Source organism: Myxine glutinosa, chromosome 9 (genome assembly GCF_964187855.1).
Source record: "Myxine glutinosa chromosome 9, kmMyxGlut1.1, whole genome shotgun sequence".
NCBI lineage: Eukaryota > Metazoa > Chordata > Myxini > Myxiniformes > Myxinidae > Myxine > Myxine glutinosa.
The window spans coordinates 132,193,108-132,216,915 of NC_136269.1; the positions used below are offsets into that span (position 1 = coordinate 132,193,108).

At 47.8% G+C, this 23,808-nt stretch overlaps 1 protein-coding gene across 13 annotated transcripts in view; it reads right to left on the minus strand.

The window, feature by feature from the left end:
* Nucleotides 1-23,808, minus strand: part of ASB2 (ankyrin repeat and SOCS box containing 2) — a 108,418-nt gene that overhangs the window by 21,435 nt on the left and 63,175 nt on the right. For all 13 annotated transcript variants that reach the window (XM_078784944.1, XM_068128133.2, XM_078784952.1 and 10 more), the window contains 2 exons: nucleotides 7,048-7,293; nucleotides 6,663-6,834 (listed from right to left, as the gene is read on the minus strand). In XM_078784944.1, the coding sequence (XP_078641070.1) occupies nucleotides 6,663-6,834; nucleotides 7,048-7,293 (418 nt within the window). The remainder of the gene's footprint in view (nucleotides 1-6,662; nucleotides 6,835-7,047; nucleotides 7,294-23,808) is intronic.

Sequence of the window (23,808 nt, forward strand, 5' to 3'; positions counted from 1 at the left end):
GATGGGAATATTGCCTGTGATTGATGCTGTGAAGAGGAACAGGTTGAGATGGTTTGGTCATGTGTTGAGGAAGGATGAAAGTGACTGGTTGAGAACAGTGATGGAAATGAATGTAGAAGGAAGTAGAGGACGGGTAAGACCGAGAAAGACTTGGCTAAAGATGGTGGAAGAAGAAATGTGGGCAAGGGGGTTAACAAGGATAGATGCAGAAAATAGGGCAAAATGGAGAAGATTGTCATGCGGACCGCAAGGCTAACCCCCGCTCTAGCAGGGAAAATGGCCTTTAAAATGCATGTTGTTGTTGTTGTTTGTAAAGTATAAAAGCGTTTATAGCTGGTGTACCCAGCGTTGCTCAAGTGAAAAATAAACATTAACATATTTGAAATGAGGGCAAATATAATGGAAAAGCAATGACATCCAAATCAGAATCCATCACAAATGTCAAATCATCATTTTACCTTTTTGTTGAATATATTCTGGTGAATGGTGCCATTCATCACGTTTCTGAGTTGAGTATGATGACGTTCACAAAGAAGAAGAAGCCTTACCACCAACTTCGACCGCTTCCGGAATTGTTTTATTATTTGTTTTCAAATGTCTGGTGATTGTTTTGTATTTATTTATGCAAATGTGTACTTGTATATAATTGACATTAATCAAAAAGGCTTAGGCGCTATAGAGCGATTTATTATTATTACATTATTATTATTATTTATTTATTTATTTTTAATCCAAAAAGAAACGTACTTTTTTTTTCAAAAATGTTTTTTTTGTTTTTGCCTAAAACAAGCCCAATCACTCACTGATGAACTTCTGAAAGTTTGACGAAGACCCGTTCAGCCATCTCTGAGAAAAATGGGGACACAGACACAGACCAACGGCTGTCTTATATAGTAGATATATGTATACACATGTATTGAAGGAGCCGTGTCCGTGTAACAATTTTTAACACTGAAAAAGAAAGAAGTTTTGAACTTGGCTTTGTCTGAGATCAAACCACATCCACTTGCTTACAAGTCAGCAACTTTAATCACTCAGCCACTGTGACTTTTATATGATAAATATCAGTTTATTATTATGATTATTATTATTATTATTATTATTATTATTATTATTATTATTATTATTATTATTATTATTATTATTATTATTATTATTAAAGTTAAGGTCACACACAGTCAGTCATGGCTGTTGTCTACCGCCCTCCCAAACCACACCCATCATTCCTGTCTGACTTCTCCTACTTTCTGACCCAGCTATGTTCCCTCTCCCCCTCAATCCTCCTCCTTGGTGATTTCAATATCCACATGGACTCCACTGACTCCACGCTAACCACTGACTTCACTGATTTACTCACCTGCTTTAACCTCACTCAACATGTCAACTTTCCTACCCATAACCGTGGTCACATTTTGGACCTTGTCTGCTCTACTGGACTAATTTTGCACCATCTCTCTGGCTCCGACCTCACTCTCTCTGACCACCTAGCCATCACTCTGACCATCAACATCCCCACCCCAGCACCAAGGCATTATCGCACTATCAACTTCCGTAAGCTAAACGCTCTTTCACCTGCCTCATTCTCATCGACCCTCTCTGAAAAAATGTCCACTTCTCCCTTCGTTGACCTCCACACCCCTTCTGACCTCACTGACTACTACAACCACACTCTCTCCTCCTGCCTTGACCAACTTGTGCCTATAAAAACCAAAACAGTTTCTTTCACCCATTCTGCTCCCTGGTTTACCCCTGAACTCCGCCTGATGAAAACTCGTGCTCGCCAACTTGAAAGACTCCGCAATAAAACAGGTCTCACAGTTCACTCCCAGGCCTACAAGGACCACATACAACACTATAAAGATGCCCTCTCCCGCGCCCGCTCCGCCTACTACTCTCAAATTATCCACTCTGGCTCCGGAAACCCAAAAGCACTCTTCTCTACAATAAACAAACTCCTCAGCCCCCTGAACACCACCACCCAGTCATTCACAATAGACAACTGCATCTCCTTCCTTTCATTCTTCCAACGCAAAATTGAAAACATCTACAACAGCTTGACCACCGCCGCACCCGCTCCCCCTCAAACCACCTGCCCCCCCTTATCCTGCCATCCCCTGTCTCAATTCTCCCCAGTCTCCCCTACTGACCTCTCTGAACTCCTCATCGGAATGAAAACTGCCACCTGCACTCTTGACCCCATCCCCTCCAGCTTTGTCAAGGCCTCCCTTCCTGCTCTCTCTCCACTTATCATTGCAACAATAAACTCCTCCCTGTCTACAGGCATCGTCCCACCATCCCTCAAAATTGCTGCTGTTACCCCCATTCTGAAAAAACCTGGACTAAACCCTGACACCCTAAATAACTTCAGACCCATCTCCAACCTACCCTTTCTGTCAAAGGTTTTGGAACGCGCTGTAGCCACTCAACTCAAACATCACCTCTCTGCCAATAACCTGTATGAAACATTCCAATCCGGATTCCGCTCCAACCACAGTACTGAAACTGCTCTCCTCAAAATCACCAACGACCTTCTCCTCTCCTCTGACGCTGGCAACCTCAACATTCTCATCCTCCTCGACCTCAGCGCCGCCTTTGACACCATCGATCACACCATCCTCCTCACCCGACTTGAAACCACCTTTAACATTACCGGCACTGCCCTCTCTTGGATTAAATCATACCTCTCTGACAGACGTCAGTTCATCTCCATCAATAACTGCAAATCCCCCACTGCTCCCCTCCCCCAAGGTGTCCCCCAAGGTTCAGTTCTTGGCCCCCTCCTCTTCATCCTTTACCTGTCCCCCCTCGGTCACTTAATCCGCCGTCATGGTCTCCAATTCCACTGCTTCGCCGATGACATCCAGCTTTTCATCTCCACCAAGTCCATCTCCACTGCCACCCACTCTATCCTGACAAACTGCATCACTGAAATAAAATCCTGGCTTCAAATTAACTTCCTCAAACTTAACTGTGATAAATCTGAAATAATCATCATTGGCCCAAAAACGCTCACCAAGTCCACCCATAACTTTGCCCTCAACATCGACGGTTTCCCAGTATCCACCTCCCCTCACATCCGGAATCTTGGCATCATCTTTGACCAAACCCTCTCCTTCGACAAATACACTAAACAGATCACAAAGACAGCCTTCTTTCACCTGAAAAACATCGCCCGTCTCCGTCCATCCCTCTCCTCCGTGGCTGCAGAAACCCTCATCCACGCCTTCATCACTTCCCGTCTGGACTACTGCAATAGCCTCCTTTATGGTTCACCCTCAACAATCACCAATAAACTCCAATACATTCATAACTCCGCTGCCCGTCTACTCACCCATTCCCGGACCCGTGACCACATCACCCCCGTCCTTTACAAGCTTCACTGGCTCCCCATCTCCCAGAGAATCCAGTACAAAATCCTCCTCTTGACCGACAAAGCCCTCCATAACCTGGCCCCATCCTACCTGGCTGACCTCCTCTCCAGACACACTCCCACCCGCAACCTCCGCTTTGCTGGTACCAACCTCCTGACCCCCCCCATCCGGACCAAATTTAGATCCTGGGGGGACAGGGCCTTCTCCATCGCTGCTCCCACCCTCTGGAACTCGCTACCTCACACCATCAGAGACTCCTCCTCACTCACCACATTCAAAACATCACTCAAGACCCACCTGTTCAACACTGCATTCAACATTTAACCCACAGCATCTAACCCCTGACTATCTCCTCTCCTTCTCCCTCCTTTGTGCTTTGAATATTTCCCTATTGATTCTTCTTTTTTTGCAATTGTCTTTATGTTTTGCTATGCATTATGTTTTGCACTCTGTCAAAGCGTCTTTGGGCTTCCTGAAAAGCGCTATATAAAATAAATGCATTATTATTATTATTATTATTATTATTATTAAGAGCCCATCTTTACGGATTGGCGGAAGAGGAGACAAGAATAGAGCAGCGCTGTGAAACACTCAAACAAACAAACAAACACATACATTGTGAATTATGTGTAAAATGATAAATAAATGTAAAAAAAGAAAAAGAAAAAAGTATATGGAAGGAGCGTGCAAACGACAACAACGTGTTCTGCAACTATCGGGGACACCTATTCACGGTGGTTGTACCCCCCAACGCAAGTCGGGGGCCAAATCTTCCCCATTCTTCCCTGCTGCCTGGATTTGTCAGGGCAGCGCGGTCATGGTCAGAGTGCAGATCAGTCGCCATGGACCGGCCCTTTCCCTCTTGTCTTTGTCTCTTGTCTTTGTCTCTTTTCTCTCTCTCTCTCTCTCTCTCTCTCTCTCTCTCTCTCTCTCTCTCTCTAACTCTCTCTCTAACTCTCTCTCTAACTCTCTCTCTAACTCTGTCATGGCCCTGACTTTGTGAAGGTGGGGGTACACCATCCTGGATGTGGGGGATCTCTGGGTCGTTTCTGCGAGATCAATCGGCTGTCTTCGTGCCGCGGGCCTGTTCGAGTGAACTCTCCCGGGCTATACAACAACAACAACAACAACAACAAGGTGTTCTTCGTTTTCTGGCTGTTTCACTTCATTATACAGCATGATGGAGGTGCCTGTGAGGGATTTCATTATAAATCCCTAGGCTGGTGGGGACGGCAGCGTCACACTGTGACCCATTTCGGCTCACTAGCGTCAAATCGTCTGGCTCAGAGAAATAACTGTTGACAGAATTCTTGTTTGACCTTGCAAAACATTCTTTCCCCATGAGCTCCCTGCCTGTCCAGTCCTTACAACTTCTCTCTGAGGCAGCAGTCTGTGAAATTGGGCAGGGAAACTGGGGAGATGTTTTGAGTTCCTTGATCTTTGAAGAAAGTATATCAAGATGCACACAGGTTGTGGTTCTGAGAGATGTTGGTGCGGGCTGTGCATGATTGTCATGACTGTGATGTCATCCATGCTGGCGTTACTGTCCTACACGCCACTTCAGCATCTTCCATGCATGTATTATTTTTATCTATATAGTTAATAAATCTCTTGTAAACCATCTGAGTTGAGACGAGGTGCTTATTAAACCACGACATGCCCACATGCTTAACTTCTACTGGATGTTTCCCCAGCCAAGAAACATTACACATAACGACACTGCACAAAAGGTGTTACAAAAACTACCAGCTCCTGTTTATTTTATTTATACATAAACTATATGTATTCCATATCTTACTTATCTTTTACCTGCCCCTTTAAACCCCAAACCAATTACCCCACAGTATCTCTGAGAGGGAAGACATTGTTTGTGTGTGTGTTTACAGCAGTGCTAAAGTAAACACGTACTCGAAGTCCTGCTTCCTCTTCCTCCTGTCTGGAAGGACAGGTTCTTTGCAAGTTAATTTTGAAAAAAATTGCCTTTTGTGAAATTGCTTGTGATTATTTATTTCTCAATCTGTCGTGGTCACACTGCATTTCAAAATTGGCCTCAATAAGTAAGTGTTGACTGGGTGTATTTTGTTGAGCCAAATCTTGCCTTGGTCTCCAAATCTTGATCCCATGGTCTTGCCTTGGTCTTGGTCTTGCCAAATGTTCTACACCTCCTCACCACATACAAGGCTTTCATCCGCAGCTCAATGGAATACTGTTCCCCCATCTGGGCAGGTGCTCCTGCCTCGCACCTAGCTCGGCTTCACGCTGTTGAGGCCAAAGCTTTCAGAATCATTGGAATCTCCTGCGATGAAGTTAACTCTGGAGGCCTTTCACTCACTCACCGCAGGCAGGTTGGTGGTCTTTCTGTCTTCTACCGACTCCTCTCCGGCCTTGCTCCCCCAGCTCTCTCTGTGCTCTGTCCCCCCAATATTCCTTCAGGTCGCACAAGATCTGCCTGCAACCCTCTTATGGTTAAACTGCCAAAATCTAGGCTCTCTGCTCACCTTCACTATTTCATTCCTCTTTACTCCCACCTCTGGAACAAACTCCCTCACTCCCTTCAATCCCACTCATCCCTCCAGGTCTTTAAAACAGCTGTTCACCACCATCTCTTATCTTCCTCCATCCAAAACCTTGATCTTTTCTACCCCCGCTAATTCACCCCAGAGTCCTTGCAGTTTTCATATGTTTCATACCTCTCTCACATCCCCCCCAAGTCCTCCCGATGTCCCTGCTCTCAAATGTTGTGTTTGTGTCCTTCTCCCTCTCTCCCCATCTTGTCTGCCGCTCCCCTTGTTTTTTGTGTTTTGTGTCGGTTTGACTTTTTGTGTGATTAATGTTAGCTCTTTCACGAGCCTCGATCTTGTATACAAAAAAAAATCCTTGTACTTGGAAAAGTCCAAGTCTTGGTCTTGTCCTTGATCTTGATCTCCAGCCTACAAGGCTTTTGTGTGTAATACAATGGACTATAGCTGCCCTCCGTAGGCTGTGGACTTCAAAGATGCTGCCTCATGGTACTTCCAGACAAGTTGAAAGATGAGGGTCTGAGCCGTAATTGACATCCTGACAATAGCCCAAAGTTTAGGAACGATTACTATTAATTTTAGACAAGTTAGCAACCTTTACAACTTTGACTGTCTTTAACTACTTAAATGAATCAAGCCCTCTCGTTGCGTTGAGAAGGGTGCTCACTTTAAGTCATCAAACTGGTTTGGTCATCTCCACCCCAACCCCATTAGTCTCACCCACCTACCTCCCTTTTGTGTTCTGCCCAATTATTGTTGAAATTGGACTTACTCCTCATTTCCTTTGGAAGCTGCAATGTGCAAAGGCATCAAAACTTTTTTGTTTGCTTTGTTGGCATTGGCACCGATGGACAGCAGAAACTCCACAATGTCCTCGTGCTCGTTTTTGCAGGCTTCATACAAAGCTGTTGCACCATCATTTGCTTCAGTGTCCGCATCAGTGCCTGAAAATGGAATAACATCTGGAGTAACATGCATGTAATGTTCTACACCACAGATAGAGACTAAAGCTGTGCATGCATGACATCTGCCGTGGCTATTTGTTTGAAATACAGGTATCGAGGCTTATGGTGGAGCCAAACAACATTGTCAATAGGGAGGATTAGTAAAGTACAGTACAGTATTGTATATGCAAAAGCAGATAATGACTTCCTCACCAAGTGCTTGTAGGTATTTCAGAATGTCCAAGCGACCACACTCGGCAGCGAGAAACATTGGGGTGAGACCGAAGTTGTTTCTGACTTCAATCTTAGCCCCAGCAGCTATGAGCAGTTCCACCATCTCCTTGTTGTTCTTCGAGATGGCCTCGAAGAGCGGAGTGTGTCCATGATTGCCACACATATTCACATCGGCCGCAAACCTGAGCAGCAGTTCCATGGCTCCCTTGTTGTTATTTTCACAGGCTGTATTTGGAAAACATTTTTAAGCACAATAGGTTAAGGTTTTTATTTATCCACATGGCTGGGATGAAGATAGATATTTTGATGTTGATGACGTCCCACAATGATGGGCATGAGGCCATACAAAAACTTGAGAAAGGACAATGCAGCCTTTTGATCATATGTATGGTGCATCTTCACCAAAGAGCTCAAGCCCAGTTAGTGGGGCAACTTAGCATAACAATTGTGCATTTTGTGAGGAAAGCACCAAATTTGGCACACTAGTAGACTATCATATTATGAAAAGATCTGGATATTGGGCCATCTCAGATTCAGAGATTTGATTTTTGCAAGATTTCGATTCAATTGGGATCGAAGAGAACACCTTCTTCGTCTTCTGTACAGTGAAGTTGCCAGCCCTGAATTCTCTGGCTACATCTGGGTGCTTCGTTGGGAGTGCAACCATGTCCCTCAGGTGAACAGGGACCCACCTGGCATAGTGTGTGTGGTCTAAGGCAAGGAACCATGGGACCAGTTCCGTCAGGGCATCAAGGTGCATCGTGAATGAAGCCTGCCACAGAGAACGCACGTAGACCAGTACCAACATCTCTAGTTCCAGCACAGTTGCCCAGTACTGAAAGTTGGGAATGTCTTCTCCTCTCTGGTGACACAAGTCTTCGAACTCAGGCAGGTCTTCTGCATCATCAGCATATGTCATACCGTGGCGTTCATACGCATGGTGTTGCAGGATGTGCAGTGCCGCTGCGGTGATTTGATGAGCTCTTCTTGTGCGGGTGACGTGGGCAGCTCGCAGGAAGGAGTCGGCCGTCCCTGGCGTTGCAATCTCAGCTTGCAAATCTGAAAAATCTGCAAGTCTTGCAAAAATCAAATCTCTGAATCTGAGATGGCCCAATATCCAGATCTTTTCATAATATGATAGTCTACTAGTGTGCCAAATTTGGTGCTTTCCTCACAAAATGCACAATTGTTATGCTATATTTAGCTTAGCTGCCGGACTAAATGCATATAAAGTACAGGTTGGGACACCTGATCATCAGGTAATTATTTCCCTATCCGGAGGGGACTTTAGGTTTGCTCTCCGTCTGTCCCACCTGTGGTGTTCTGCACCTTTTTCCATACTCTTTAATATATTCAACTGAAACTTGGTACATGTTTTTTTTTAATGAAATAGACATCCTACGGACATAAATGAACCACCTTTAGAGGCCATCTTTCCCCGCAGAGCCGAGGTTGGCCTTTTTCGGGCACCGTGGTCCCCTTTTTGGAGCAATGTTTTATGGCCGGATGCCCTTCCTGCCGCCAACCCTGTTAGTCGCCTCTTGCAACACACAGGGAATTACCAGTGAACTGGTACTCGATTTGCCGACCTCGGAAGGATGACGGGCTGAGTCAACCCCCCTGGCGTTAATTCAGCGATCGACCGGGATTCGAACCCAGGATCCCAGGATCCCAAGCAGGCACCCTAACCACTAAGCCAAACACGAGGCTAAAATGAACATAAATGAACACTCGTTTTAATTTGTGTGTGTTGCACATCACGTGCAGAGAATTTCACCTCCCTGCACCTTGTATTTGTTGTTTGAAAACAAGACCGAAAGTCTAACAGTGGCGTAGCCGGGCCTGTAAAATATTATTGTTGCGGTTTTAAGTCTGTCAAGTGAGCCTAATAAAGGTTAAAGTTTGCCCCCTATAGTTAGTCACACAAGCAACATGTAGCCTCGCGATAGTATAGTTATGTCTTAGTATTTGTGAGCTTAGTCCTTTTCCTTCGTTAGTTCTGCGTTGAGTAGGAGCCAGGAGAATAGGCCCTACTTGCCACCGATTTTCCAGCCACCCTAGCCTCGATCCAGTTTGCTAAGCATTGGTTGATTATTGGGCGAGTTAACACGAGGCAGGCCGAGGAAGGATGGGGTGGAGTCGAGGGTGGAGCGGCAGAAGCCATGACGGTAAGCACGAGCCGCCAATCAGAGCTCAGAGGTGGTGACGGTGGCGTGGCGTCAGAGGGCGTGGTGAGAAGGTTCGGTTGAGTTTCAGAAGGCTCGGGGGGCGTAGCTATAAAAACCGGCTGCGCGAAAGCCCTCGACAGGACTTGTATGAAAAGACTTGCTGAGAGAGAGAGAGATAAAGGACTCGCAGAGGATAAGCGCGAAAGGACTCGCAGAGGATAAGTGCGAAAGGACCCGCAGAGGAACCCCGGATAAGCGCGAGAGGACTTGCGGCAAAAGGATTGGCGAAAGAACTTGATGAACTTGACGCACTTGCACGAGAACGCGCGCTAACCAGCTCGGAGTGTATCGAAAAAGAGGCGTTGGCCACGTGTGAGAACACTAGATATACGCGGGCGCAGCCAGACGCGCTTATAACGAATACAGCGCATTTGAGACGCGCGAGTGAGCAAGGCTGAGTAACCACCAGCCACGCTAAAGTCCACCCTCTGCCGTTCCGCCCCATCATTTGCTTGTTCGAGAGACGCGCTACGAGTCCCTGCCTTCTCCTGCCTCCATCTTCGCGGGACGTGGCGGGGACCGTGGAGAGCCGGACGGGGACCATCTCTCGACGCGTTGGGGAACACCTGCCCTTCTGCAATTCCCTGTGTGGGTGTGAGATGGGCCCGTTGTCCATGGGATAAGTTAAGACTGCTTAAGGATTGCTCTGTGTCTCTTCGTCCTTGAACTGTATATACGTGTGGGAATAATTAAAACCATTTGTTCTTCCTTTCTTCCTGATTCGACTGTTTCTGTGGTTTCTTCGTTTGGCTAAGTGTGGTATGGGTAGAACCGCTCTAATCGGGTTCCAACATCTAAATAACTGCGCAGACCACATGTACGCAATCCGCTCGGCGTACTCAAAACCACACGTAGTTCGTGCGAGGCTTGTTTCCTCACTCCCAGGGCAGCGCGGGGAATTAGGTACGAGCGAGGAGTGGTCCCGAAACCCTACTCCACGTGTGTCCAAGAGGGACGTCTCAAGTCTCGGTTCCGCTAGGCCCACCAAAGACAAGGGGATTAATCCCCCCTTGGTAAGGGGAAGAAGGCCGGCGTAGAGAACCGCAACAATTGGTAGTCAGGAGTGGGGATTTGGAACCTGGGACGAAATTTTATAGACAAAATTTTGGACACCAATTGTACATATTGGCAGCAACAATTGGTGTCGGGGAGTGGGATTTGGAACCCTAACTATAAATTTTTGTGGACGAATTGGCTCCAAATTACGAGCGACCAAAATTTCGTTTTTTAAATCAAAATTTTTAAGTTCATGCCATGGCTAGCCAAAGCGGTCGAATGCCGGTGGGGGTAGAAGAGGAGGTAGATGAGGAAGAATTAATGACCCAGGACCTACGGGTAGAATTGGGAGAAGAGGAGGTCATTGATGAGGGGCCGGCAGTAGGGGAAGAAAATGGCGGTGCCTCGCACGTGGCGGCGGAAGCCGAGCCCGCGGTGCCAGCGAGTTTGGACATGCTGCTCGTGGCGCAAATGATGGCATACATGGACAAAATGGGTGGGCAAATGGCTAATCAAATGAAAGTAGAGGAGGACAAATCAAGGGCAGAATTGAAAGAAATGAGGGACGAAGCAAGGTGTAACATGGAGGAGTTGGAAAACAAAATGGGTGGCCAATTGAAAGAATTGGGGGAGAAATCCACCTGGGAATTGTTTGAGTGGAAAAAGGGGTGGGAAAACAAAATGGACATCCAAAAGAATCAATTGGGAAAAATGAGGGTGGCGTCGAAAAAGGAAATAAAAGAGGCAGGGAAGGACATAAGGCGCAAGCTGAGCGAGGAGGTCGCAAAAGGACGCAACGAGGTAACGTGGTGTGAGGAACGCGTGGAGAGCGGGGTAGAGCAGAGCGCGGCTAAAGTGACCGAGGGAATAGAAATCGCGACTTGGGGTGTAGAAAAGCTGACGGCCGTCGAATTGGAAAAATAAATTTTATGCGCGCCGGCGGTCGTCGAGGAAATAGAAGAAATAAAAGAAATGATTCTAGTTGAAATTGGGGCCGAAGAGACGGCAGAATTAGAGATTAAATCGAGGGAAGTGATGGAATATGTGCAAAGTTCGTGTTCGCATCATGATGCCGGGCTTGCTAACCCCAATGAAAGTTTGCAGGTGGTGCTGCCGGAGAAAAAGGTCTCTAAGGTGAGCAGGAATGTGTATGGTGGGAAATTATTTTTGGCGCGCTTGGGATCGAGACGAAGCCCGGGCGCTCGTGGAAGGTCCTTTGTGCGGTGTACGCGAGCGAATGGTGCGCGTGTGAGAAAGAAGTGTGCACCGGAGCGCGAGTGTATGTGGGAAGAGTGTGTCGAAGAAGAGTGTGTAACAGAGTGTGCGATGGCCGAGGAGAGCGAGAGAGAATGCACACCAGAGCGTGTTGTAGAGAGTGAGAGAGAATGCACACCAGAGCATGTTGTAGAGAGTGTGCAGGAGTGCACACCAGAGCGTGTGATTGGGTGTGTACCAGGAGAGTGCACACCTGTAGACGTTACGGAGTACGTAACGGAGGGGTGTACACGAGGGTGTGCGATGGCCGACTGTGTTACGGAGTGTGTAACAGGAAAGTGTGCGGTAAAGGAGTGTGTGGAGGAAAAGTGTGTAATGGAGTGCGTGAGTGGTATGAGTGCGCCTATGTGTGCAGGTGCAAGTACAGAGCGTGAGAAAGAATGCACACCGGACCGTGTGCGGAAAGAGTGTGCAGTAATGGAGTGCAGGGAGTGTATGGGAGGCGCTGGAGCACCTCGGTGGGCGAGTGTGGAATGGGTCGCGAGGTGTGAGAACGCGGCTCGAGCATCGACGCAGACCGGGGTAGCGTTTAGCGCGACGTATAGCCGACGTGAGCCCTCGGTGAGTTGTGTACTTTGTGTGCGGCGGGGATCGGCGGGGATTGGTGCCGCGGCAGTCTCACAAGGACCAGCGTGCACGGTTCGTGCCGGGCCCCGCCCTATATGGTTGGTGCCGCGTCATGGAGGGAAAGGCGATCGGCACGGTTCAAGGGGGGGTAGGAGAGTTCGGAGCCGCCCCCCCCTGGCGGCTGCGGTGCTGCAACCGTGGGCGGTTGGGCCATCGTGCGTGTGACCGCAAGGCCTCGTGCCGAGATGGAGCTCTGAACCTTGGCCCAACCAAGCCTCCTCCCCTGGATCGAAAATGCCGGACGGACCCAACCAACAGTGGACAAACCACCCGCATGGATCGCTCGGCTTTGCGAAGCCGAGCTGTGAAGATGTATTTCCGCATGGAGAGGCTCAAGTATAGTGGACGAATGGCAGTGGTGTTGGGGAATGGTACCCGGCATAGAGGAATGGTAATTTAATCATTCCTCACCTGGGCTCATGAGCATTAGATTAGGGGGATGGCAGTGACATGCACATGGAGGGACCAGCGATGGTTACCTCCATGGGGCACCGAAGCTAGCCGACGGCGGGCTAGGATAATTGTTAGGGATTCAGCAGACAGTAGGGACAAGATTTAAGTAGTGACATTTGTACAGGTAGAGGGGACGTAGTTAGCTTATATGGTTGTTAATGACGGAGGGAGTGCATAGTTTAATGGGAAGATGGGGAAGCACGAGTTTTAGGGGGAAGCAGCTAGTTAGATGATGTTGTGTGTATTGAGCAAATGAGGAATTGGTTGAGAATAACCGTGTGTGTGAGGATTTGTGTATTGAGCAAATGAGGAATTGGTTGAGAATAACCAGGAATTGTGTATTGAGACAGATGGAGTTGTGTTGGAGTGTATGGGAAAAGGTGTAAGAGCACAAAAGGTGTGCGAGAGAAGTGGTGTGCGAGATAAATGGTGTATGAGAAAATTTGGTGTGGAATGCTTGGTGTGTGAGAATAAAAGGGGTGGAATGCATGGTGCGAAGGAGTGAATGGGGGGAGATGGACCCATTCACGAATACCCGGGGTGGGTAGTTTAAAGCCAGGTAGAGGGCTCAGGTAAATTGTTTGGATATTGACACCTATGGTGCGGGAAGTGGCAAGTAGTGCTTTGTTGGGTGCATGAGTCATTGAATGGCTGGGCGTGTGGCTTTGTTGTTGCGTATGGTTATTGGAGCACTCCGCCACTGGTAGTTTGTCGGCCAAGTGAGGCCGCAGGTAGGCTCTGGGAGCCAGTTAGGGTTGTGAGTAGTTGTTCATTGGGGCCCGAGGATCCAGGAGAAGGACCCGGGTAGCCCAATGCCAGAGAGGGCATCGGAGGGGTAAAGAGCCAGGAGGGGCCTTCCCCAGTTAGGTAGTCGCAGTAGCAGGTAAGCTCGGGTGGCGACTTCAGTGGCGGAGGTGCGCAGGTAGGTAGACCTGCTAGTGGAGCCACACGACCCAGCCCCGAAATTGTGCAAAGGCACAGTAAGAAAAATTGGGGAGTGAGACCCAAATTCAGGGGCACCGCAGAGTGGTCAATGGGAATTTGATTTTTAGAACCACATAGTTTAAAGATGGCCAATTGGCAGGGTATGACCCCGGGTAGTGTAAATGAGTTAATGTCATTAGTGTAGTTAGGATGAGAGAAATCCCTTCGCGCCATCCACATCCATTCACCGAGGATGACGAAACTCCACGCCAGGACTATGTGAATGATTTGAGTAAGTGAGACGCATCTCGACGTGATGAGACATTGTGTTTTGTTCCATTCCTTCCATCCTGGGAGGGATTGGGAGACGAATTTGGTTTAGAGGGGGATATGGGAGACAGGACGTAGTGACGAATTTGTAAATACAGGGAAGGGCAAGGGTAGTGTAAGCTGACGTTGGGGGGCACAGACGGTTAGGGACGAGCTTGCTCTGCTTGCTCTTCCGCGCCCCTCAAGCTGCATTACCTTGTATTGCTGTGTACCTCTGTGCCCGTTCCGCTTTGCCAGTTGTGCTTTGTCTCTCCCCCACCCCAGGACCATTTTGGAGGTGGAACTTTGCAGCTGCACATTGCTGCACTGTGTAGCACCCCCACTGCACTTTGCTACACCTGTGCAGATGAACTGCGTGGCACTTTGCTGCCGTATTCCTTGCATTTGTTATAACTTTGCTGCACATGTGCAGCACTTGCTGTCACAGACACTTTGCTGAACATTACCACATTACACATTATGGACCACAAGTTTTGTGGCCTTACACTTTGCTGTGCAGCACTTTGCTGCAAACTCACCTTGCATCTTCGGACCACTTGTTGTGAGTGGCATCAATGTCACGCAGTTGGACCACATAGGGTTGGCCCTGCTGGCAAAATAAAAACGAACACACTTTTTGTACATTTTTTATTATTGGTGTGCTTGGAAAGAAGAACTGTAAGTTTTATGCACACAGAAGATGCAGGAAGCAAGAAGAAGAAGATGCCAGACACCAGCAGCAAATGTGAATTGTGAAATGTGATTTTTGAAATGTGTTTTTGTGCATTGCTGCTCTTTCTCTTCCCCTCCAATCTTCTTTCAAAAAGGGACAGGTCCTGGGTCATAGAAATGTAAATAATGTTCGGGTTTTGTGCTTGTATATAAAATGCTGCCCACCGGCTTTATGTTTAGTTTGAAAATAATTCCGCAATTCGGTTAATTGTGGGTGTGAGTCTGTCAGTTAGCTACTCAACGCAGTAGGTGGGACATATTTAGTGTTGTAAAACTGTCGCATGCACGGGTTAGAGTAAATGTTAGGGGGAACCACATCTAAGTGTCACACATAATTAAAATTTAGTCCTAACTCTTTCTCAAAACCGGTCGTTCCAGTTTTTGTAGGTTCGCCTCGGGGACGAGTCTGACAAGGGAGGGGGGCAGTGTTGCGGTTTTGAGTCTGTCAAGTGAGCCTAATAAAAAAGTTAAAGTTTGCCCCCCATAGTTAGTCACACAAGCAACATGTAGCCTCACGATAGTATAGTTATGTCTTAGTATTTGTGAGCTTAGTCCTTTTCCTTCGTTAGTTCTGCATTGAGTAGGAGCCAGGAGAATAGGCCCTACTTGCCACCGATTTTCCAGCCACCCTAGCCTCGATCCAGTTTGCTAAGCATTGGTTGATTATTGGGCGAGTTAACACGAGGCAGGATAAGGTCGGGGCGGAGTCGAGGGTGGAGCGGCAGAAGCAATGATGGTAAGCACGAGCCGCCAATCAGAGCTCGGAGGTGGTGACGGCCGCATGGCGTCAGAGGGCATGGTGAGAAGGTTCGGGTGAGTTTCAGAAGGCTCGGGGGGCGCAGCTATAAAAACCGGCTGCGCGAAAGCCCTCGACAGAACTTGTATGAAAAGACTTGCTGAGAGAGAGAGAGAGAGAGAGAGAGAGAGAGAGAGAGAGAGAGAGAGAGAGAGAGAGAGAGAGAGAGAGAGAGAGATAAAGGACTCGCAGAGGATAAGCGCGAAAGGACTCGCAGAGGATAAGCGTGAAAGGACTCGCAGAGGAACGCCGGATAAGCGCGAGAGGACTTGCGGCAAAAGGATTGGCGAAACAACTTGATGAACTTGACGCACTTGCACGAGAACGCGCGCGGTAACCAGCTCGGAGTGTATCGAAGAAGAGGAGTTGGCCGCGTGTGCGAACACTAGATATACGCAGGCGCAGCCAGACGTGCTTATAACGAATACAGCGCATTTGAGATGCGCGAGTGAGCAAGGCTGAGTAACCGCCAGCCGCGCTAAAGTCAGCCCTTTGCCGTTCCGCCCCATCATCTGCTTGTTCGAGATTCGCGCTACGAGTCCCTGCCTTCGCCTGCCACCATCTTCGCGGGACGTGCCGGGGACCGTGGAGAGCCGGACGGGGACCATCTCTCGACGCATTGGGGAACACCTGCCCTTCTGCAATTCCCTGTGTGAGTGTGAGACAGGCCCGTTGTCCAAGGGATAAGTTAAGACTGCTTAAGGATTGCTCTGTGTCTCTTCGTCCTTGAACTGTATGTACGTGTGGGAATAATTAAACCTATTTGTTCTTCCTTTCTTCCTGATTCGACCGTTTCTGTGGTTTCTCTCATTGGCTAAGCATGGCACAGGTAGAACCGATCTAATTGGGTTCCAACATCTAATTAAGACTGCGCGGACCACGTGTATGCAATCCGCTCGGCATACTCAAAACCACACGTGGTTCGTGCGAGGCTTGTTTCCTCGCTCCCAGGGCAGCGCGGGGAATTAGGTACGAGCGAGAAGTAGTCCCGAAACCCTACTCCGCCTTTGTCCGGGAGGGACGTAATACGCCTCGGTTCCGCCAGGCCCAGTAAAGACAAGGGGATTAATCTCCCCTTGGTAAGGGGAAGAAGGCCGGCGTAGAGAACCGCAACATTATAAACCACAAACACATATGATTAGCTTTTTAAACAGTCGCTAATGCTGGTTATAACATTAAACAAAGAAATTTGGAGGAATACCGACATCCGTGAGGCAAGTTTTACTTACAGAACTGAGGGAAGATCTACTGTAATCTATATACCCCACAAAGATTGGGTTAATAACATGGTATCAAAAAACCGAGGTGAATTCCTTCCGCGGTTGTTAGTACCGTACACCGCTTATCATCGATTCATGAACCATACACCTCTTCATTCCATGAACATTGTATTCACGACATTGGGATTAAAGTATTATGGTCATATTTACTATATTATTATTACCAGCAAAGGTGTCCGCCCTATGGGCGGGGCTTTAATTGGGAGGCCCAAATGAAAAGGCAAAATATCAGAAATTGAAGGCTTTTAAAAAATTTAAACGATTTATATAAACATCCGTTAAATCATATCACACGCAAATCATCAAAATCTAAACAGTATTTGTAGAATTTCAATAAAAGCCACATCACTGTTCATATCAGTAAATATTATTCCATCGTGTTTGGAAAAACTGGAAAATTGGAAAAACAATATAGCCTATTTTACTCCAGGTGGTCCCAGGATTACCCACTCAAAATTTCGTTGCGATCGGTTTGGCCGTTTTTGCGGTGCCTGGGAACAGACGGACGGACAGACGGACAGACATTTGGTGAATTATAGTAAGATTACTATTACGAAAATGATACGACTGTAACGATACACTACCTTATTAAGAAACCTGGGCTTAATTTGGCTGAAGCGGCCCGAAGGTGAGGCATGAAGCCGAAGGCCTTACGTACTGTTTTGTTGGAAGAGCAGTAACGCCGATGCTTTCGCTATTTGATGGTGATTTTCACAATCGGTTTGTTTGTGTTTCACACTGAATGAAAAACGAAAAGGTAGAGCATGGCGATTGTGATATATGACAGCTTCGATGATATGTTCGGCCTGAACGAAATTGGAATCAAAATGCCGGAGTGTGGAGAGTCAGCCGCTGTTCTGCCGTAATGACATCAGACCCCATGCATCACACCCGTAATGGTATCACCCTGTCATGTGACCAGATCCTCAGCTCTGATTGGTATACGTTTGAGGGGTCATACATACATACATACGAACGGACAAACACTGTTCTAGATGGCTTTGCCCTATGGGCTACGCCGTAAAAACGCTTCTGTACACCGCCCATGAGACTCGGTTTGCAAGCCACCATCTACAAGTCCATTAGAAGAGAAATAATTACTCTTTTATGGAAAATGTTTTTAGAGTTTATTTTATCCTCCAAATCAGACCATAGTGAACACACATTGGTGTTAAAAGATTGGCCTTTAGTTTTAATCTACCCTTATGAAGGGGGACAGACATCTGTACAAACACACAAACTGACATTGTGTTTTATATGGTAGATTATACATGGGTCAGTTTTCAGCTGCCCTGACTACCCCCCACTGCTTTACATTCATTGGCTGGACAGCTGGCCTGACTCCAACCCAAAGGAAGCGGCACAGATTGACAGACCTCAGGCCTTAGGGTTCCCGCACAAGGCAATGGGGATCCGTTACCCTGGACAAGGGTTATTACCAGCCCGTCAACCGGAGCCAACTGAGCCCGGGACTCGCATAGTGCCGGCACTTCACTGTTTGAGGTAGTTGAGAAACAGTTACCCAAATTTACATATATAATTATATATATATATATATATATATATATATATATATATATATATATATTGTTGCGGTTTTGAGAACCCTTCACTAGTAAATTTTTGTAAATGTTCCCTTATAAATAATCCCCTGTAAATATTCCCATTTTTGGTGTAAAAGGTCAAAGGTCGCACCCGAGTTAGGCCACGAGCAACACGTAGCAAAGCATAGGCTTCTTCTTTAGTTATTTCATTAGTATGTGTTTCAGGTAAGGATCTGTTTCCAATAGTTGAATCTGCGTTGTATTCATCAAATAACCTAGGCCCCTTCAATTATCCCCAATCTCTCTCTCTCCAAAGTGCCAGTAGCCGTATTGTCGTCGTCGCTGCCTTTTGGTTTGTTCCTGCCCGCCGCATAAGCCACGTGGCAGAGTGGGAGAAAAAGGGAGGAGCGGCCAGGAACATAGGCGTGGTCCCATCAATGCGTCATGAGGGGAGGTACCAATGAACCCTCGTGACCAATCCGGGCCGAGGCGTGTTCACCGGTAGGCGGAGCGAAGCGGACGCGGCTTGATATGCGAGGCTTGTGATAAAAGCGCGAGCGCGAAGCCCTTTCACACAGATGCGGGGGAGAGAGCAGATGATCAAGAGAGGAGAGAAGATCGGCAGATGATCGGCAAACTTGAGCGAACAGCGCAGAGGCGGCGAATGATAAGAACCTTGCGTGGAGGATCGCTTGGGACGATCGTGTGATACGAACTGCCGTGGTTTTGAGAGCGCTCGGCACGCTATACGTACGGAGATCCCACGCCCCTCACATTTGTAAGGTCCGGTCGCGCGCCAACGACACCAGCTGCCTGCCATTCTTCGCGGCGGACCCGGAACAATCTGCTTGGACCCTTCTCTTCCTTCCCACCACCACCACCCCATTTGTGTAAGTGTGTTTGTATTGTCATGGGCGTGTTATATAAGAGTGTATAAGGTTGCCCTATGTCCTTTTATTTCCCTCTTCTTGTATATTCCCTTCTTTCGTTTCCTCTTTTAGGTAATAAATAAACCATATTTGTTCTTCCTTCACCCTTCTTATTCTTTGGTTCCTCTCATCCGATCGCTTTAGTTTTTTCCCAAATGAATACCTGTGGCATGATTAGAACCGCTCAGAATCGGGTTAGTTTTATTGCTAACGGCTCGAGCCTCGGATTGCTAAACCGCTCGGCAAAATTCCATCTTGTCCGTGGCTCGGGCAGAAGTAGCGCCCTGCTTTGCGGCGAGGTTGGCGAAGGTATCTGGGACCCCATTGACCAGTCACCCTGGTCAACCTCAACCCCGCGAAGGAGCGCGATACCTTCTAGGACTCGGACGGCCAGTGTAATAGAAGAGGGGATAAAACCCCCCTCGGTAAGGGGAGCGCCGTAATGTGAGATCCGCAACAATATATATATATATATATATATATATATATATATATATATATATATACATATATATATATATATATATATATATATATATATATGTGTATATATATATATATATATATATATATATATATATATATATATATATATATATATATATATATATATATATATATGTATATATATATATATATATATATGTATATATATATACAGACTTGGCATTTAATATGGAATATTTTTTTTTTCTTGACGGGTTTACTTTCTGAACTCAGTATATCAATCTGGTGAGTTTCTTTTACCCTTCGGTGATGTCTTGGTTGAAAGAACCATGTCACTGATTGTCTTTCGCAGCAAGAAGTCAATAACAGGATTATGTCACAGGTGGCATGATAAAATGTAAGGACAGGTACATTTGACGATTGGCTTCACAATCGGGTATATAAGGGTTGTTGCGTTCTGTATTAGTGGAAAACAACTGCTGCACGTCTACAAAAGTTATTGCCGCTTCCTCTGGAGATGGTCCGTCAACTTGACAATGCTGTTTGTCATGGAGTGGTGGCTTTACGAAATTCTGGCATGAAACAGCGTGCTATTGCTCGGCAGTATGGCATCACTCAAGGTCAGGTGTCAAAGATCCTGAAACTAAATGCTCAGAGGGGTGTCCCTACTCCAATACTGAGGCCAGGACGTCCACGCAGAACCACAAGGAGAGATGATCGCCAGCTGCACCGGTTAGTCTGCAATGGCCGTACCAAGTCAGCTAATCGGCTTAGGGCTGAGTGGCAGCAACTGACAAATGTGCCTGTATCCAGAAGGCTAGTCAACCATCCAGAAGGCTAGTGAATGGAAACCTGAACCAGTTCAAGTACAGGGTCATTCTGGAAGAAACATTGCTTCCATTTGCTCGTGCAGCCTTTCGAGGAAACTTGTCTTCCAAGATGACAATGCACGGCCTCATCGTGCTCGCATGATCCAACACTTTCTTGCTGACCGTGGTGTAGAGCATATGGAGTGGCCTGCCCTGTCCCCGGAAATGAATCCGATAGAGAACTTGTGGGCAGAATTAACGCATCAAATCGACAACTTGGACCAGCAGCCCACCTCTGTGCGTGAATTGCAGCAGACTATTGTCACTGCATGGCAAGCGATTCCTGTCCAAACCTTGGCAAATCTTGTGAACAGCATGCCTCGACGTGTACGTGCTCTCCTGAATGCTCGTGGGGGTTACACGAAGTACTGAACTGTAATTTTACTGTCCGTAATCCCAGTCATAATTTAGCTTTTGTTTTTGTTGAAAATTTTTTTGGCTAATGTGCAAAATAAAGAGATACTTCTGGAAAACGTACAGAAGTTTAACACAGTACTGTCCATGAATTGAGTTCGATATCAGTTTGCATCACTTTCAAGGATCAATTTATTTGCTTCGAAATGTCAAATGTGGTTTTTGTTTCTTTTAAAGGTCACATTAACAAAATCTAGAATAATTTCAACATAATTCCAATGAACTTTTGGTTCTAAGTCATCTTGAAAAGTAGGTTCACCCCTACAAAAAAAATATTCCATATTAAATGCCAAGTCTGTATATATATTGTGAGAAACCCCCCCGGTGAAACCACCTTTGTTCTCACCCAAATGAGTGCCCCGCCCACCACTGACGTAACCTCCTTGGAGCCTCACGCGATTGGGAGGCGAGTCGGGACGTGATTGGTGGAGGGTCAGAGAGCGCGGCCGCCATCTCATGATACGGACGCAGCTCGGAGGTTCGAGGCCTCGAGGCGAGGGAACTTTCGTTACGCCTCACGACAGCGAGTTGTGCTGGTCGTTTATAGTTATGGATTGTACGAGTGAGTGATTCCGGAAGAGAACGAGTGATTCCCGGAGATCGTAGATTGGAACTGTGAGTCCTATATTGCCTGCTTCGTGTTGGAGCTCCTGGCCGACCGTTCCTGGCGGCCTTGTGTGGTATTCCATCCTGGTATCCTTCGAGTCCCGGAGCTCGTCGATTGGAGCCGCGAGGATCTTACCGGCGTCCAGTTGGAGCGTCTGTGGCCGACAGTTCCTGCCGGCTTGTGCAGCCTATTACCTTTTGTTACCTTTCATGGTTTTTGTGATCGAGCCAATAAATAATCGTGCTTTACCCCTAGAAGGCCGATTAAAACACAATTGTGTTTATTGCGTCTCTTTTGGTTCACTACGCGGATTACTTGAAGCCCGGACCTTTACGTCCGTATTCCGTGCTGGGATACATTCCACAGACGGGATCGCGACAAATGGGTTGCTCGTCCTAGGATCATTCAAGTAAGAGCCATTCGATTGAGACGGGAATTCTGCAGTGGACGACATCTTCTGGCATCTGTTCATCGCCTTCTCACCAGCGGACGCCGTCTGGGAGGAACTTTCTCGCCGTAGGACGCTGTCTTGGGCAGAGAAGTGAATAGCCTCGGATCCCTCCAAACAACCGACAAAGAATAAGCGAATCGCCTCGGATCCCTCCAAACAACCGAAAAAAAAAAAACGTGAGTATTTGTACGTGGTATTTTTTCTCATTGGCAATTTGATGTGCGGGTGATATTGCGTAGTTGTGTCGTATTTCCCCAACAGAGCGTTGTGTTTGAGCGTTGTGTTTGAGGTTGTGTTTTGTGCCTGGTCGTATGATAACTCGTAGCCAAGCTATGTCGACCAGGGAAGTGAGAGTTCAACCTGATCATGTTGACAGTTACGTGGGTGGCGAGGTGAGCGACGCAAGCAGCCTTGACCCGGTCACTCAACCCGAGATGTTAGGAAGCGATCCCATCATGACCAAATGCATGCGTTCGCCCTTCTGGACCGGGCTGACTCCGGTTCAACAACTTGACATGTATAACAGGGAGAATGACAGAGCAGAGACGGCAGCAGAGGGAGAGCGTGCGGCAGCAGCAGAGAGAGAGCGTGCAGCAGCAGAGGGAGAGCGTGCGGCAGCAGAGAGAGAGCATGCGGCAGCAGAGAGAGAGCGTGCGGCAGCAGCAGAGGGAGAGCGTGCGGCAGCAGCGAGAGAGCATGCGGCAGCAGAGAGAGAGCGTGCGGCGGCAGCAGAGAGAGAGCATGCGGCAGCAGAAGCTGAACGCGTCAGAGAGCATGAGTTGTGAATGTTGACTGAACGACTGCGGGCAGAGGGGTCTGCTGCAAGAGTCCCGGAAACTGTTCATGTTCGTTTGCCGGACTGGACGGGAGACACGAAGCCAGAAGCGTATCTGGAGATGGCGGAGAAGTTGTTGGCTGCCGGTGGCATTGATGAGAGCTTGTGGGTCGGCCATCTTGTGAGCCATCTATCTGAGAAGGCGAGGGAGGTATATGCGAGGATGGCAACCGAGGACGCAAACAAATACAGGGCATTGAAGGCCGAGATTTTGAATGCCTATGCGGTGTCCGCATGTATTTATAGGAGAAATTTTTTCAGCTGGACTCGTGAGTCCAGTCAAACCTATGAGGAACATTCGCGGGCCTTGTTGGAACAGCTGCAGAGATGGTTCAAGGGGAGCAAGGTTGAGTTACCTCAAGCGGTTGCGGAACTCCTGGTGCGTTACCGTATCGATCAACAGCTTCCGCCTGACTTAGCATTGTTTCTTGTCGACAAAGACACTGTTTCCTTGGCAGACTGCGTCAACCTTATTGATAAACATGTTTTGGCGTGCAAAATGCTGCAAGTCACGCAGTCGCTTCGTAAGACGGAGGAGTCTGCGATCAAGACCGCCCCCCGTCTGCCCGGCGGCTGGATCGAGGGGAAGGGTTCTCCGATGACCTCCACTGGGGGCGCTCGCGAGCCGCAGACCAGGGCAGGGCCCTGGTGCGATTTCTGCAAACGCGTGGGGCACGGTGAAAACCGCTGTTTCTCTAATCCCGCCAGTCCGGCCTACCGAGGCAACCCTCCTGTTAAGTCGGAGGGAGATCAGTGGAACTCATCCACCGGGCCCTCGCACACGACGGTGGCATCGGTGACCGAGGTCACTGCCACCGGGGCTAATTCCATTCATCCACTGCATCAGGAGTATTCAGGGACAGCCTTAGTGGGTGGCCCCGATTCGATGCTGAAGTTTGAGACCAAATACCTTCGGGATACTGGGGCGACACGGTGTGTTCTCCGGGTGGGGGTAGTTCCGGCCTCTCAGATGCGTTATACCGGCGAGTATACCCTCCTTCGGGGCATTGACCGGGTTCTTGGC